The sequence below is a fragment of the Nomascus leucogenys genome, chromosome 11 (genome assembly GCF_006542625.1).
Source record: "Nomascus leucogenys isolate Asia chromosome 11, Asia_NLE_v1, whole genome shotgun sequence".
Taxonomy (NCBI): Eukaryota; Metazoa; Chordata; class Mammalia; order Primates; family Hylobatidae; genus Nomascus; species Nomascus leucogenys.
The window spans coordinates 91,533,932-91,551,606 of NC_044391.1; the positions used below are offsets into that span (position 1 = coordinate 91,533,932).

At 45.2% G+C, this 17,675-nt stretch overlaps 1 protein-coding gene across 1 annotated transcript; it reads left to right on the forward strand.

Annotated features, from left to right (window-relative positions):
• The first annotated feature begins 1,874 nt into the window (after window positions 1-1,874).
• On the forward strand, window positions 1,875-17,152 carry CLDN11 (claudin 11). The gene is made up of 3 exons (XM_003256446.4): window positions 1,875-2,326; window positions 6,212-6,376; window positions 15,594-17,152. Exons 1-3 carry the CDS (start codon window positions 2,101-2,103, stop codon window positions 15,824-15,826), a joined length of 624 nt encoding a protein of 207 aa, XP_003256494.1. The 5' UTR covers window positions 1,875-2,100; the 3' UTR covers window positions 15,827-17,152.
• Window positions 17,153-17,675: the final 523 nt, after the last annotated feature.

Genomic DNA, 17,675 nt, shown 5'->3' on the forward strand with positions numbered 1-17,675 from the left:
GCACCAACCTAATAGCTCACAGAATAATAAAAAAGCCTATGAGGTAGGTACAGTTTTCATCCTCATTTTACAAATGAGAAAAGGAGGCCAAGAATGATAAAGTAACTTGGTCTCACAGCCAGAAAGTGATGGAGCCAAGATTTGAACTTGGGCAGTTGGACTGCATTCTTAGTCACTGTGCTTCCTGGGTGATTACCGTGACCCTTGTACTTGACACTCTGCTGTCAATTACAAGAGCCATTTCTGTGTGTGCACTTGATTTCCTTGGGGTCTCCAGGGAAATGTAATTGTCTCCTCAAGTCCAGGCTTTCCTAGAAGACACGGTGATTGCACTGATAACCAGCATTAGGGCTGGCTTTGGGAAAGCTCAGTACCTGTGATTTATGGTTAGTATTTTAGATTTTAGAATGCTGAGCAGGCAGTTTTTGTGCTTTCTGAAATCCTCACACCTTTAAGTCTCATGATTGGTGAGGAGGCAGTGGTCCAAGGGAATGGATAGAAGGAGATAATAAGATAAGCCAAATGTTTCAAAGGGAGTGAAAACTGTTGAATGTAAATACAGCTCAAGGAGGACTTCCCTATCTGAATAAAAAGGTGCAAATAATGGGGCCTATTTGTATGCATGGTGGCTTAATGATGTTGATGGTGATGATAGCTTTACACTATCAGAGCGCTCATTCTGGGCTAGGCAGTCTTCTCAGTGGGGTACAGATATTAATTTATTTACAGTGAGCCAGAGAAGTCTGCTGTAGCTTTTAATGCGTCTGAAACGGGACACATGAACCCCTTAGGAATTTTCAGACTGATCAGGACAGTTTCCTAGAAACGGTTCGTGAAAGGGATGAGATGGGCCCATGGTGTCTACCCCTTCCTAGCTGTGTGAACTTGGGCAACTTAACCTTCTTGTGCTGTTTCTCTATGGCTAGTGCGTGTAATTTGTTGTTGTTGTTTGCTTTTGAGATGGTGTCTCACTCAGTCACCCAGGCTGGAGTGCAGTGGCGCGATCTTGGCTCACTGTAACCTCCTTCAAGTTATTCTCCTGCCTCAGCCTCCCAAGCAGCGGGGATTACAGGCGTGCGCCACCATGCCCGGCTAATTTTGGTATTTTCAGTGGAGATGGGGTTTCAGCATGTTGGTCAGGCTGGTCTTGAACTCCTGACCTTAGGTGATTGGCCCACCTTGGCCTCCCAAAGTGCTGGGATTACAGGTGTGAGCCACCACGCCCAGACTAGTATGTGTGATTGACAATTGTTCCTACCTCAGAGGCTGTTATGAGAATTAAATGAGCTAATGCATGTAAAATGCATCTGCATAATGTATAACACAGCTCGATAAATGTGAGTTGCTATTGTTGATTATTATGGCCACATTTGCCGCTGATGATGTTCAACCACTGAAAAGCATCGTTTTCTTTCTTCTATTAACTGTGTGTACTGAATGCCTCGCGTCTGTCCCTACGGCACTTTTCAGTCTGTCACAATCCTGGGTCGTCGGGGGACTGTACCGAGCGCCCTTGGAGTGCTCGTAGCAGGGAAGAAGGAGCAAGCAGGGAGGAGCTGAGGAGGGTCGGAGCGGAAGGGACACCCAGAGACTGAGATGAGAGAGGAGCTATAAGAAGAGAAACCAGTCGCACCAAAACAGAACTCTCGACAAACGCACGCCCTCTTTGCGCTCTCCGTTTCTTTGGTCCTGGATGGAATTGTTTTGCTTTGCATCGTGGGACTGCGCTGCGGACGGGGCGGGGCGGCCCAATAGCCCCCCTGGAGTTACTCTGCTCCCCTTCACGCTTCCCTCCCGGCGCCGCCCCGCGATTGGCCGGCGAGCCCCCGGGCTGCCGCCGATTGGTGCTCGCCGGCCGGAGCCGCGGGGCTTAAAGAGGGGGCGGGGGCGCGCTGCCCAGCAGCGCTGCTTTCCCCGCCGTGCGCCCTTCGCCGCTGAGCTCGCAGCCTCCGGCGCCCACCACCGCTTCCAGTGTCCCGCCTCGGGCCGTCGCCCTCCAGCGGCTCGCGAGCGTGGGAGACGTACCTGGGCAGGCACTGTCCAGCCCAGGCCCAGGCACAGCCGTGAGGGGCGAGGCACGCAGACATCCTGGCGGCCACCATGGTGGCCACGTGCCTGCAGGTGGTGGGCTTCGTCACGAGCTTCGTGGGCTGGATCGGCGTCATCGTGACCACCTCCACCAATGACTGGGTGGTGACCTGCGGCTACACCATCCCCACCTGCCGCAAGCTGGATGAGCTGGGCTCCAAGGGGCTATGGGCCGACTGCGTCATGGCCACGGGGCTGTACCACTGCAAGCCCCTGGTGGACATCCTCATCCTGCCGGGTAAGGACCCGAGCTTGGCGGCGGCTCCCAAATCCTTATCCTCTGGGTAGATAGCGGGATATTAGACGGCGGTCACAGAGACATTTTGGGGGCTTTGAAGACCTTTGGGTACGTTTTTGACATCCCTAGTCCCACCTTGTTGTAGAAGAATTAGGCAGCCCCAAACTTAACTTCTCTAGGCCTCAGTATTCTTATCTGGAATTTGGGATAATAGTGGCAATGTGGCCGGTGGTAACACTCGCCCGAGTCCCTTTGAGAATGAACAAACCGGAACACCTAATAGGAACTGAGTCCGTGTTAATTACTGCGGCCCCAGCCCGCATCCTTCCACCGTCCGCTTCCCGAAGTGCTTCCCGCTCCCTCCCGGCCTCCCCCGGGGCGCCGAGCCTTCGCGTTAGATTCCGCCCGCAGAGGTGAGAAGGAGCGTGTAACACAAGCTGACAGGAGAATCCAACGGGCTCAGGCTGAGTTTCCCGGTCCTCATGGGATGGGCGAAGCGCCCCCGGCCAGGTTAGAGCCCTCCTAGCTCTGTCCGCCCAGCCGCTGAGCGATTCACGTCCAAGGCTCTCTGGGCTGCCTGGTTTGAGAAATGCCAGGTTGGTTCCCGCACGTGCCCAGGGCCATCTCCGCTGCCCCCCGCTACCCCCCCCTCCCCTGCTGTGGGCGCGTCAGACCGCGGGGCTGCGGTGACGCCGGCTCCCGCTCCGCGCCGCTGGGTTGGATAGGGACGAGCGGGCCCTCCTCGGAGGGCGGCCTCCATTGGGGGGACACGGAGCGCGCCGCCGAGGGTCGCTCGCCGCCACCCCTCCAGCGTGTCTCAGAGTGGGAAGGGGGAGGTAAAAATTGACAGCCTAGCGCGGGCCAGGGGCCACATCTTCACATGTGTCCTGTGGAAATATTTTGGGCGACAGTCTCAATTCAGATTTAAACCACGAGCCAGTTGGGCAATGGCGAGGTCGCGGGCACCCCCTTGGTTTTCTGCTGGAATCTCTGCCCTACCCCAAAGGCATGTCCTTGTCCCGGTCCCTACAAGGTGGGCTTCTGTCCCCCAGCCTTCGTGGATTGTGCTCACTTAAAGGATTTTCCCGGTTTCCTCAAGATGGGGAGAAACCTGTCCCTGAAGCCGCCAGTCAGATAAGACTCTGCTCGCTCCTTAAGCCTCCTCCAAGCGCGCCCTATTTCCGGTCCTCGCAGTTGGAATCTGAATCCCTCCTTCCTCCTTGCTGCCTAGTACTTGGCTCTTATCCCCACAAAGGCACATTTTATCTTGTTTTTTGTTGATTGTTCGTGAGTGAAGTTCTCCCACTACGTTTTAAATTCCTTGAAGATAGAGATGGCGTCCTGTTAACTCTCTTTGCTTCCTCTTCTGGACCTGGCATGGCCTCTGGCACACAATAGCTGCGGGCAGTGCTCGCCTGGTTTGCCTTACGCTATCCTTTCCTTCATTTTGAACTTTCAGAAGGCCAGAGGTCGACGAACCCAGATCTAGACTCAGCTTTGGCTAATGCTGGTGTTGGCAGACCTGGGCCAGCCTCTGGGATCCAGGACTCACAATCTGGGTGAGGGGGGACAAATTGCTAGCCTCAGTGAACCACGGTTGTCTTCTTTTAAAAGTTAAAGTCAGATCAACCACCCATCTTTCACAATTATTTGAGGATTAAATGAGATAAGAAATGTAATCTCCTTTGAGATAGTAGATGCTTCATGAATGGTAGCTATAGTATTTTATTAAAAGCTGGGCATGGTATTTGTAGGGATCTTTGAAGCATAAAATTACCTTTGCTTCCTTCTCCTGAAATTAACTTTACTGAGCATTCAGTGCCAAGTGGTTTGTTTTCAGAGAACAAAGGCCGTCCTCCAGAGGGGAGTGCATACTGAGGGGGGTGGCGGGGTGGGGGGCGGTGCTAGTCCTTCCTGCCTTCCCCCTCCCTCACATTTTGGGTGGAGGCAGGAACAGTCCTCAGTCCCTATCTTTTGGTGTCCGGACATGGCCTTGGCACTGTAGCATGTGGACAGCCAGTGCCATGGATTTCAGAACCTGCATTGCCAGTTGACTGCCTCCTTTGTGTGAGTGCTGGCTCTCTACAAGCTGCAGGGGCGGATGGCTGGGTCAGGGGATGGGCCTCAGACTTCCTGGAGCTCCTTTCTGGAGATCTTCAAGTCAGTAGACACTTGATTATCTTTAATTCTGAAGGAGCTGAAATGGGCAGTACTGGAAGAAGGCCCTTGTGAAGTCCGAATTCTGGCAAAACGTTCCTTGCTAAGAGACAGCGTTGAAGTTAGGCCTTTTTGCACGTGAGGGTCCTGGTGTGCGAGGCAGATGTTGGCTAGTTTCCTGGCTTTGCTACGAACTCTGCCTCACCCAGGCCGCTAGTACTAGTTCCTTCTGAGCAAAAAAGGGAGGGTAATAAATGTGCCCCCCCCCACTTTTTTTAAGAGGAGGGAGAGTTTTAATGAGAAACATTACATTTGAACGTGAAACAAATTTGTCTGTGAAATTCTCCCAGTATCTTGTCAGATTTATTCTAAATAAATGCGACACATATTGTAATCTGTTTCTTAATACAGTTTTTACTTGGCATTTTACTTAACAGGATAAAGTTCATGTAGTTTTGCTCTACTCTTCTATTTTTCAGTTCTCTTATTCCTTGATGCGCAATTGTTTCCATGATCTGTTGTGGGCACTGTGTTAACTCCGTGAATACCAAGGCAGGTGTCTGCCCTCCAGGAACCCTGAGGGCTGGAGAGATGCTTTTTAAGCAATGATGGACAGTTGGGGAAGTATGCCCAGGGCACTGTGGGTGAGGCAGGAGATGGGGCCCAACCATTTAGGGGCAGGATCCCTGAGGACAGCAGCCTCTGGGGAGATAGCAAAGAGAGGAAGCCTGAGTCTTAGTTTAGTCTGGGTTAGGGCCACAGCCAATGTGAATGAAAGCACATGATTAGGAGAAAATCACCTAGTACACCTGGAGATGAAAGCACTGCACTCAGACAAAGAACAATGATAACAACTAACCTTTTTTGAGGATTTGGTATAGGCACTGTTTTAAGCACTGCATAAATTAACTAATGTAATCTTCAGTAGAATTCTATTAGAGAGATGTAGGTACTATTATATTATTATCAATACTTTATTTGTTTGTTCATTTATTTATTTATTTTGAGAAAGAGTCTTGCTATGTCACCCAGGCTGGAGTGCAGTGGCTCGATCTCAGCTCACTGCGACCTCCGCCTCCCAGGTTCAAGCAATTCTCCTGCCTCAGCCTCCCCGAGTAGCTGGGACTACAGGTGCACACCACCACACCAGGCTAATTTTTGTATTTTTAGTAGAGACGGGGTTTCGCCCTGTTGGCCAGGCTGGTCTTGAACTCCTGACCTCAGAAGATCCACCTGCCTTGGCCTCCCAAAGTGCTGGGATTAGAGGCGTGAGCCACCATGCCTGGCCTGTTGTTATTTTATAGATGTGGAAAATAAGACATCATGGTTAAGTAACTTGCCCAAGGTCACACAGGTAGAGCTATCAATAGCAGACTGGAACCAATAGAGGCCCTCACAGAATGATTCTTGGGAGATTTGAGTTTTCATCTGAACTTTCTCAGGGGGATGTAATAATGTAAATAGACTCTTGGCCCCTCCATCCTGGAAGCTTGGCCAAGTGGCCTAAACCAGCGGTCCCCATTTAGTTTCTCCAGCCCCCATTTTTCTTGCTGAGTTGTTTTAAAAGTTGAAAAGTGCTTAGTGACCTTGGACAACATTAACATCTTCTAAGTCCTGGAATCCGCCAAGAAGGAGGAAGGGAGATGGTGCTGAATTCCCCTAAGGCAGGGCTCAGGAAGCAAGAGAACCCTGTGGTCTAACGTTTCCCATCTGCTCTCTTGTTCCCAGGCTACGTGCAGGCCTGCCGCGCCCTGATGATTGCTGCCTCGGTCCTGGGTCTGCCGGCCATTTTATTGCTGCTGACTGTTCTTCCCTGCATCCGGATGGGCCAGGAGCCCGGTGTGGCCAAGTACAGGCGGGCCCAGCTGGCTGGTGTTTTGCTCATTCTGCTGGGTAAGACAGCTTTCTCAGTGGTACCCTACCTATGAGGGAGTCTGATGAATCTCAGATCTTGTGGTTGCTGCCTCCTCAAGTTCAAGAGAAATGTGAAAGGAAGCCAAGTGAAGCCAGTGGGGGATGGACCCCCACAATCTGTATCCCTTTGTATTTTATGGGCAGTTTACACAGAGGGCTAAGTAATGTCTCTGGGAGTCACTGAGCATGAAGATAAGTTTAAAAAGAGAAAGAGAAAGAGGATTTTGAACGTAGGAAATACCTAAGGGAAAGACCTGAAAGACGGAAGCCTTCTCAGTCTTCACAGTAAAATGCTTTTTGAACACCTGTGCCCAGGTCCCACAGCAGATCAATTGAATCAGAATTTTCTGGGTATCAGGCCAGGCAAAGATATTTTCTGAAAGCTTCCCAGGTGATGCTTATGTGCAGGCAAGACTGAGAAGCTCAGTTAATAAAGAAGGAGGCCGAGGTGGGCAGATCACCTGAGGTTGGAAGTTCAAGACCAGCCTGGCCAACATGGTGAAACCCCATCTCTACTAAAAATAACAAAAATTAGCCAGGTATGGTGGTGCACGCCTGTAATCCCAGCTACTTGGTGTGGGGGGGGGGGCGCGGTGCTGAGGCAGGATAATCATTTGAACCCAGGAGGCAGAGGTTGCGGTGAGCCGAGATCACGCTACTGCGTTCCAGCCTGGGTGACAGAGTGCAACTCCAAAAAAAAGAAGAAAAAAGAAAGAAAGAAAAAAGTAAAGAAGAGGGCAAGAGAAAAGTCAGGAGTTGAGTGTGGTTAGACCACCAGGTGATGGCTCCATCCTTTAACTCAGTAAGCCTTCCTTGAGCATGTGGGCCAGGCACCATGGTAGGTACTGGGGACACTGGGGAAAATAGGCTGTCTTTGCTTTGAGTGTACTTGGACACCTCAATAGAATATGGTATGTGCTCATGTAAAAAAGGTGTATAGTCTGTGCATACACATAGGAAGGCACCTAACCCGGACTGGATGAGTTTCCAGAGTGGAAGAACCCAGCAGTAAGCCCTGAGACTTGAAAAAGAGGTGGGCCGGTCATGAATTCAGGGGAGGGACAGTCCAGGGACAGGAAATGGCGTGTGCTCATTTGGTTTTGCTGATTATACCTGCACATAGAGGGCTTCATTTAACAACCTATGGAGGGTCCTTCTAGCTCTATTCTCGTCAGTGATTTAATTTCTCTCCATTTTTTTTCCCTCAGATGCTAGTTTCGTTAGCACATTCTAAATCCTAATAGACAATATGAATTTTAAGAACAACAACTCTTGTTGCAAAGTGCGCATATCAGTGAGAATAAATTAGTCTGGTAACGGGTTAGATATAAAATCACCTTCTTCTGAAACAAGGAATTCATACCCCCAGATTGGCATATCAGATGATGAATTTGAGGGGTAAGGATAAGGGGTCCGGGTTCTGTGTGGGTTGATGTCACTTAGTGGTGGGTACCTCCCATCTGGAGGCCTCACACTCACAATGACACCAGTAAGGTGAGGGGACATGAGAGATGGGGCACCATTTTCCAGGATTGCAAAGGGACGGAGGTTTGCAGGTTCTTGTGAAGCCACAAGGGTATGTGTGTGTGTGTGTGTGTGTGTGTGTGTATGTAACAGGAGTGAAAAGACCACTGTAATTTCCAGAGAAAAATCTGGATGTGGAAATTTTGGTTCCAGCCACAAAGAATTTGTGTGCCAGCATCACATGGAACACATATCAGCATCCGGTGCTTTATCTGACTCACAGGGTGCCCCTCTTGCAGTGCTCTGTGGAGGTCAGATCTGTGTGTCCGATTCCCTTTCCAACAGGGAAGTCAAAGCTCCACAAGTAAACTGGGTTTGCAGAATTCAGGTGAAACCCTTCTCCTAGACACTTGCTGTTTGTTACTTTCCTCACATTCTCACAGAAGCCCCGGAAGGTTCTCCTGGGCTCTGAGGATGGCAGAGCCAAAAGGTGGGTCTGTTGTGTTGGGTGCTCATGTTTAGAAATTCTGGCCTTCCATATGAATGTCACAGGTATCCACAAGTAAGAGAACACACTAAAACAAACATACAAACCCTGGAAAATAGAGGGATTAAACCATAGTATACATAGTTTAAAAAACCCTAAAAACAACAGAATTGTTTAGTTGAATAATCAGGGATATTGAAGGAAAAAGCAACTGGTGGTTTGAAACTTCCTAGCTGAATTTGTTTTTCTTTATCTTCTAAAAGTGGGTTGATATAGATAGGCAGAATCACAGAGGAAGAAAGCGAGGTGGGGCTGGGGAGTGGGTGAGTGCCTCAGTCCCTGTTTGCCTGTCTGGAGTGAAACTATGGGGGAAGCAGGACATGGAGGGATCTGACCCCACCCAAGGAGGCTGCCTGTTTCCGGACACTCACCAGAGTCCCCTCATTGCCCTTTTACGGCCTTGCATTTCCGATATTGTCTGCCTGCTTTGCTCCTATCCGGATTTGTTTCTCAGTGGGTCACCACTGCCTTTGGGTTGAATGTTGTTTTGACTGGAACGAGCTAGCTCTGGAAATGTAAAGCTCATTGTCTCAAGCATGGCACCTGCTGATCTCCTCTAGGTCTTCTCACCACGGAGCCCCAAGTGCCTTGTTTCCCCTGTTGGCAGTGGTGGGAGGAGCACGGGGAGTGAAGGCTCCCTTTGTGTTGCTCTGGACTGGTTTCTGTCACTCCCCCAGAGAAGCCAGCGCTAGGCCTGGGCAGGGTCCTCAGGGTCGCTGAATGGGGCTGAACAAACACACCTCATTTGACCAAAGAAGATGAGGCACCTCCTGGGGTTCGGGGACCTGGGAACTGGACCCAGTGTCACAGCTAGTCCTGGTATAGGAACTGTGAACACTGCTAATTAAAATCAGTTTTTCCTGACCCTGAAAATCTGTAATTATTTTTGTGAAAGCTTAAAAAAATTATGTCTGTTGTACAACTTTATCTTCTCAGTTACGTTTAATGGTGTGAGGATTTGGTTCCTGCTGTGGAGGAAGAAATAGGAGCCAGTTGCTTCTAAAGCCAGATGAGTAGCACAGGAGCAGCAGGCTCTCAGATCTGTGGTGGATTTGAGGCTAATCTGTTTGTGGCTTTTCAAGAGTCCCTGCCAAGGCAGGAGGTGCCTGTGCCCTAAATTGTTTGATCTTATCAGTTGAAGTCAGATCCAACTGTGCTGAATCTGGAACTTACTACTTTCTAGCTGTGTGAACTAGGGCAACTCCTTAATGTCTCTGGTCCCTTCCATAAAATGGGAACAATAACACCTGCTTCTCAGGTTAGTAAAAACAGTGAAATGATGTGTGAAAATTATTTAGCATAGGATCTGGCACATAGTAAGTGCTCAATAAATGGTTGCTATTATTATTGTTATTGTTGGTTAGCTGGTTAAAAGAATACCCAGAGAGCAGCTGGGTATTCTTCCAATCGTGTCAATTTCCTTCTTTTTATTTTTATTTTATTTTTATTTTTTGAGACAGAGCTTTGCTGTGTCGCCCAGGCTAGAGTGCAGTGGCGCAATCTTGGCTCACTGCAACCTCTGCCACCCGGGTTCAAGCGATTCTCCTGCCTCAGGCTCCCGACTAGCTGGGATTACTGGCATGTGCCACCATGCCCGGCTAATTTTTGTATTTTTGGTAGAGTTGGGGTTTCACCATATTGGGCAGGCTAGTCTCGAACTCCTGAGCCGTGAGCCACCACGCCAAGGTCTTTAAGAACGTTTTTATTGTGGAAAATATCAGACCTATGTAAAAGTAGAGGAATAGTATAATAAATCCCTGTGAACCCAACCTCCTCAGCAGTGATCAACTCATGGCTGTAATATATACTTCATCTTTCCATTTCTCCATTTCTTCCAGTCTTCAGATTTTTTAAAGGAAATCTTAGCATATCAAGAAAGATTTTTTTTTGCTATTACTAATGTAAGAAGTCAGAATAATTTAAATGATTTTAATGAAAATTTTGCTTTGTGCTAGAAATGATGCTTTTAAAAGTTCTTTCAGGGCTGGGCGTGGTGGCTCACGCCTGTAATCACAGCACTTTGGGAGGCTGAGGTGGGTGGATCACCTGAGGTCAGGAGTTCGAAACCAGCCTGACCAACATGGAGAAACCCTGTCTCTACTTAAAATATAAAATTAGCAGGGCATGGTGGCACACGCCTGTAATCCCAGCTACTCGGGAGGCTGAGGCAGGAGAATCACTTGAACTCAGGAGGCAGAGGTTGTGGGGAGCCGAGATCGAGCCATTGCACTCCAGCCTGGGCAACAAGAGTGAAAATCCGTCTCAAAAAAACAAAAAACAAAAAAACCAACCAAAAAACAAAAAATACAAAAATTAGCCAGGTGTGGCAGGCGCCTATAATCCCAGCTACTCGGGAGGCTGAGGCACGAGAATTGCTTGAACCCATGTGGCGGAGTTTGCAGTGAGCTGAGATCATGCCACTGCACTCCAGCCTGGGCGACAGAGTGAGACTGTCTCAAAAAAAAAAAAAAAAAAAAAAAGAAAAAGTCCTTTCAGTGGAAAGTGACAAAGCTTGAAAAAAGGTTCACTGGGGCCAGGCATGGTGGTTCACGCCTGAATCTGGCACTTTGGAAGGCAGATGTGGGCAGATTGCTTGAGCCCAGGAGTTTGAGACCAGCCTGGCCAACATGGCAAAACCCCATCCCTACTAAAAATACAAAAGTTAGGCCAGCCTGGTCATGTGCACCTGTGATCCCAGCTACTTGGGAGGCTGAGGATCGATGCTCGGGAGAATGAGGCTGCAGTGAGTCAAGATTGCACCACTGCCCTCCAGCCTGGGTGACAGAGATCCTATCCAAAAAAAAAAAAAAAAAAAAGAAGATTTATTGGAAGGAGGAAGAAATGTCAGTGTCTACTGATCTTGTCTTTCTCTGCCTCTTTGTCTGTCTGTCTGTCTCTCTTTCTCTCAGTTGTTACCTCCAAAGTCAAAACATACCTGTATTGATTTAACTTCATGTTTATTTAACTCCATGTATTACCATGTGTCATCTCATCTTTAAAGAGATTAAAAGCCACACTTACATTTCATTGCTTTGAAATGGACTTCTCAAATATTTTCTGTTTGGTCATGTCACCATCATTCTTAGTTTTTAACAAGGCTTATCTTATCAATTAAAGAATGTATTGTGTTGCATTATTTGAAACTTGTTCTCAAAAGGGGCAAACAATTTTATTCTTTGAAGAGCAAGGAATTCTACTTATGAGAGGACCAGGTTTAGATATATCTGTCTTAACATAGTGAAGCTTTCTTCTCCCTTCCCTTTCTCTCCCTTCTCCTCCCCCTTCTCCTCCTTCTCATTTTTAGCTAAGAATATGCCCCAGTTTTACTTTCTGTTTTCTGACAACAAATGATACCCCCCCGCCACCTTGTGTAGTTAACCATTGCATCTTCTGAAGGTAAAAGAGGAGAAAAACTGAAAAATCTGAGTGCTAAAATTACTCTGTCTTGTTTTTAGAGACTTAACTTAAAAATAAATTCTGATGATATAAAAAGAAAAAGAACAAAAATTCCCTTTGTCTGTCTTCAATTTTCTTGACCTTACAGGTAACTGACTTTCTAGAAAAACATTTTCTTTATTTTTCCCAAATAACAGAGAGAACCATTCCAAACTCATCTTTTTGGGTTTGCAAATAAAATTAAAACTATCAGGCCTTCTATGTCTTTAAGAAAGGCAATTTTTTTTGGCCAGTTATATTACTATTTCACATTTTTTAAAGTTAAGTAATGATTTGACTTGCATTTTTAACTTTACTGGTCAAAACGTATCTCTTTCTCTCTTGAAACCATTGCTGAAATTGAGTAAATTCTCCTTTTTTAGTTTTTAAACATTTTTCATTTTGAGTTCAATTGAAGGTCACTGTTTTCAGTGAGCCTCTCATTTCCTTTCGTGTTGTGTGGTAGTCTGTCATTTTTTAGTGGTTTTGATGTGGTTCATCTTTGAGAGCCACAGGAATTCCACCCAGGGTTCATTTGTCTCCTAGGAAGTAAAGAGCCTGCTGGCACTCATTTGCCTTGTTTTGTGTGGATTGTAAGAGAAGGAAATCTTTAATGAGGTCAACGATGAGCTTGCGACATTAAGTGTGTTAAAGTCACAATAAGATTTTATGACTTTGGACGTCAGTTTTGGTGTGTATGAAGTGAAATGTAGAATTGAAATGAGACTGCTTCTCATCTCTCCATCCATTCATTTCCCCGTTCACTCATCCATCCCTATGGAGGTTCATTGTATGAAATGTTTAGACCTTTTTCTGATTTTTCCCTTTTTCTAATGATTTATATTGGAATAAAACCTAACAAAATCCCTAAAATACTCAAAACCAAGACTGATGCTTACTTTTGGGATATTGAGTCTGATTATTTCCCTGTGTGAAGATAATCTTGTTTTATTATTTGCTTAAGGGAACAATTAAATGAATTTAGAGGCAGTTTCTTGTCTTATTCTATAAAATCTCAACTAAATGTGAAAGTTAGGTTTACAATGGATGTGGGGAATGCTTTCCTGCATGTGTGTGCACATGTGCTGTATGTGTAAATACAAAATATAGTTGAAAAATATAAAACTTGATTTGAACCCTGAATTGTTTTGAAACCAGTTAATTGTTTATAGGAAAGATCGGTTAGAAGATCGGTTAGATTGAACCATATCAGTTGTTTGGGAATTAGAACTTTTTTCCCTACAGAATTCAGCTTTTCACTCCCCTTCTTTTTCTTCTAAGCAAGCCTGGGTGTTTGGAAGCCTTTGCTAGATTGCTGTTTTTTGCCCGCAGCAGAACGAATGCCCACTTTTGAGGTTTAGGGCCGTGTAAGTAGATTGTGTATTGCTATGGAAAATCTACAGTAGTTCTCTCTGGCTGAAACACTCAGAAGAGGATTTTAGTCTCCTTTCCTGACAGAGAAAAAGGTTTTTCTCTGTGTCTTGCTGAAAGTAGAGACTCTGATAATAGCCAAGCAATTCTCCAAGAGTGCCTGATTTGGAGTTCATGCCAGAGAAGAGAAAGAAAAAGACTTTCCCCTGCATCTGAGGTTTCCAAAGTCCTGAGCTAGAAAGGGAGGTTTCAGGTACACACTGCTTTTCTTGAACATTCTAGTCACAGAAGGAAAATACATCTTCTCATGGTATCTCATATGAAAATATTACAGAAGCTGGCATGACTGTGCTTACTTTTTAAGAAAAAGGAAGCATTTGCATATGGATAGATTTTAGCTTCTTTTTTTTTTTTGACACAGAATCTTGCTCTGTTGCCCAGGCTGAAGTGCAGTGGCGAGATCTCCACTCACTGCATGCAACCTCTGCCTTCTGGGTTCAAGCAATTCTCCCTGCCTCAGCCTCCTGAGTAGCTGGGATTATAGTCGCCCACCATCCATGCCTGGCTAATTTTTGTATTTTTTAGTAGAGATGGGGTTTTGCCATGTTGGCCAGGCTGGTCTTGAATCCTGACCTCAGGTGATTCGCCCACCTTGGCCTCCCAAAGTGCTGGGATTACAGGTGTGAGCCACCGTGCCTGGCCAATTTTAGCTTCTTAGATAATCTATAAATAATTAATGGAGTGAGTTTGGGCTGTTAGAAAGCCAATCTGGGCAATTCATAGCTTTTCAAATTAACTCTCTTCCTTCTGATTTCCTCTTGAGATCTATTCTTTTTAAGGATAGAAATAATATCTTTCTATGTACATCTATACCCAGCTTGTAGGGGTGGGCTTAATCTATTGTCAATAAAAATCTGTTACAAGCAACACAAATGCAATGAGATTGTTTAAAAGGTCCTTCAAAATGGGTAAGACCAATCTTTTTTTTCATTTAGAGCTAATATACAAGGCTGTTAGATTTGATTGCTTATGTTAAGTTATATTTCTTCTCTGTGGACATAGAGAGTAAGTTAGAAAATCACTTACTATGAGTAGAAATCAGAAAAAAGCTTGCTGAGTTGAAAGTGATAACGGTACCCCTGGTGGCAAACATCAGACTGGCAGTGCAGTATTCTGTCTTGAATTTGTTGATGGAAACCTCATTGTTATTATTATTGTTATTATTATTTTTCTGTCTGCCAACTTTAATGTGCCATCTCAACTTAAAGAGGTTTGGAGTTACTTTGTTTAGAGCTGTGTTGTTCGGTACAGTAGCCACTAGCTATATGTGGCCATTTAAATTAAAATTAATGAAAATTCAAAATTCAGTTCTTCATCTCACTAGCCTCATGGCAAATGATCAATGGTCCCACATAACTTGTGGCCACTCCATTTGACAGTGCTGGTCTAGAGATTTGAAAAAAATAAAAAAAGTCTTTATAGCCTCTTGCCTGCCCATGTTTTGTTACTTTGCTTATAAAGAGGTGAAAAACTACATGATATATAAGCTATTTCTTATTTTACTCTATAAAATCAAAACCAAAATGAAGATTAGATTGATTGGTGCAAGACCATAAGTAAAGTTCTACCATTTTGACCCTTGAATGGGTGAGTTTTTCTACTCCAAGGACTGTTCATTTGTGTGTTGGGATTTTGTGATTGTGAACAGTGTAACACAAACTTGAACCTTTATCTGGTACTCCATTTTCATCTAGCAACATTCACCACAGCAAGAGAAATTTCATACCTTCTCCAGATCTTTGTAATGTGAATTGACCAAACTGAGAAAATAGAGTGGAAAATTGAGGTGGCTGCCATCTTGTTTCTCATTTTTGAATAGCTCAGATCATTCAGCCATTCAACTGGTCTACATTGAGCACATACTATTTGCCTTGTACCAAGGTAGACATAAGTAAGACATGGACCCTACCTTCAAGGAACTCAGAGCTTAGAATGATGCATAGACATGTAAAGCGATAATTATAATACAATTAAGTAAGTATACTAATTTTAGAATTATAACTGTAGATATGAAGTGTTGATATACAAGTAAATACAAATAAATATTTTTTGGACTTAAATGGTTTATTTCTAGGTTTTTACATTGGAATTATTTTGTTTCTGCCACCTGCTGAAAAATATAAGGACCCAGCAGTCAGCTTCTTCTGCAGATGCCAACTGCTACGTATTGGTTCAGTGTTGAGGGAGCAGAGCTGTGTGTATGGAGCTTTTTGGAGCTGGTTGGAAGCCACAAGTGTGTGTATGTGGAGTGAGTGGGCTTGCCCACGTGCTTGGTGTGTGATGGTTGCGCCCAGTCACGGCCTCTCCATGTCTCTCCAGCTCTCTGCGCCATTGTTGCCACCATCTGGTTCCCTGTGTGCGCCCACCGTGAGACCACCATCGTGAGCTTTGGCTACTCCCTGTATGCAGGCTGGATTGGTGCTGTGCTGTGCCTCGTGGGTGGCTGTGTCATCCTCTGCTGCGCTGGAGATGCCCAGGCCTTTGGTGAAAACCGTTTCTACTACACTTCGGGCTCTAGCTCCCCGACTCATGCCAAGAGTGCCCACGTATAAGAGGGCTGCCCGGCTGCCCACAGAGGTGCTGTAGATGCTGGGCCCAGGGCCCTAGGTTTGCTCGTCACAGTGGGGGGAAGCCCACTCCTCTGCCAGGCTCTAAAGCCAAAGGTCTAGAAAAGCATCCTGTCTGGCATTTTGTAGTCTTAACTTCTCCCCCTTTCCCCCATCTTTTGGTTGCCTTAAAAGAAATCTCTAGCTCAGATAATGCCCAGACATTTTTCCCCATGGTGTTGCCTCCTAGTGGCTCTTTTCTTGGGCATTCCTTTGCTGTTTATTAAAAATATATTATATATATTTTGTTTCTTTAAATTTCAAATGTTTTGCAAACATCACTGAGTTAGGTGGGGGTGGGGAAGAGAAATACAAGACACTTTTTTTTTTTTTTAAATAGGGCCTCACTGTTGCTCAGGCTGGAGTGCAGTGGTGTGATCTCGGCTCACTGTAGCCTCAACCTCCCAGGCTCAAGTGATCCTCCTGCCTCAGCCTCCCAAGTAGCTGGGACTACAGGCGTCCACTACTACACCCAGCTAATTTTTAAGTTTTTTGTAGAGATGAGGGCTCCCTATGTTGCCCAGGTTGGTCTCGAACTCCTGGACTCAAAGTATCCTCCTGCCTCGGCCTCCCAAAGTGTTGGGATTATAGGAGTGAGCCACTGCACCGGCCAAGACGCTTTTCAAACTGATACAGATGACAATGGGAGCCTCATAAAGATGGCTTTTGTTTCTTCCCTTCAAGGTCATTTACTTGTATGAGACAGAAAAAGATAGCACTGGGGACATGGGATGGGGGAGGGAGGGGAATAGTGGAACGAACTTTCCATGGGAAACTTTCCCTTTTGTAAGTTGAGGGCCAGGGGTAGGGATATTTTTTAGTTTGTGATTTTACATTTATCTGTACATACTTTTTCAAGATTGATCATTTTTATAACCATGGTTTTCCTGAAATCCTCAATTCATCAATATGAAGGAAATGAACCACATAGACTTTATGCAATAAATAACAGTGCAAGTGAGTATAACTTTGACTGATGTTCCACAAAACATTTTTGATTTCAGGTTTGTATGATGTAGTTTTTAATCGTACATTTTCACATGCTTCAAACTAACACATTTTTAAAGCTTTCCCCCACTTTTCTCTCTATTTGCAATGTTAGCCATCTTGAAGTGATGTTGTTTAACATAAATTGTACTGTTGAATTTGGCTTTACGGGTGTAAACACTGATGGTATATCAGTATCTGAGACCCCAAACTCTCCAAATACTGATGGTGCATTTTATTCTTTAAGTGAAATCTGTGCAATAAAATAACAGACTGTCTGCAAAACTGGCCTTCGATCTTCTGTTGTATCCAGAGGTATCATTATTGATTTAAAAAAAAATCTCATTAATCTCTACTGGTAATTTATAGGGAATCTGATCAGTGATTCAAGAACAAGTAATTCTGCATTGCCTTGAATAATTAAAAAGTTATATTTTATTCACTGTATTGTGCTGGTAATTTGTGGTCATCAAAGCATAACCTCAACGCTCTCTAGGTTTCTTAAGTGGGATGACTTTATGGCATCTTTAATCATCGATCAATGGGCAGCAATCAGAAACAAAGTTCTCAGCATTATGCAGTTAATGTCCTTCATCTACTTCGAACACTTAGTAAAGGAGTTGATTGGCTAGGTATAAAAAGAGAATTAAAGAAACCTATTTTATTGGATCTTTATTTTATTTATTTATTTATTTATTATTATTATACTTTAGGTTTTAGGGTACATGTGCACAATGTGCAGGTTTGTTACATATGTATCCATGTGCCATGTTGGTTTGCTGCACCCATTGGATCTTTAAGTAATAAT

What these genes read in the sequence shown, in the direction of transcription:
- CLDN11 (XM_003256446.4), top strand. Translation starts at nt 2,101, where the DNA reads ATGGTGGCCACGTGCCTGCAGGTGGTGGGCTTCGTCACGAGCTTCGTG. An exon ending in GGACATCCTCATCCTGCCGG is followed by an intron (nt 2,327 to 6,211) that starts GTAAGGACCCGA and finishes TCTTGTTCCCAG; the next exon opens with GCTACGTGCAGGCCTGCCGC. An exon ending in TGTTTTGCTCATTCTGCTGG is followed by an intron (nt 6,377 to 15,593) that starts GTAAGACAGCTT and finishes ATGTCTCTCCAG; the next exon opens with CTCTCTGCGCCATTGTTGCC.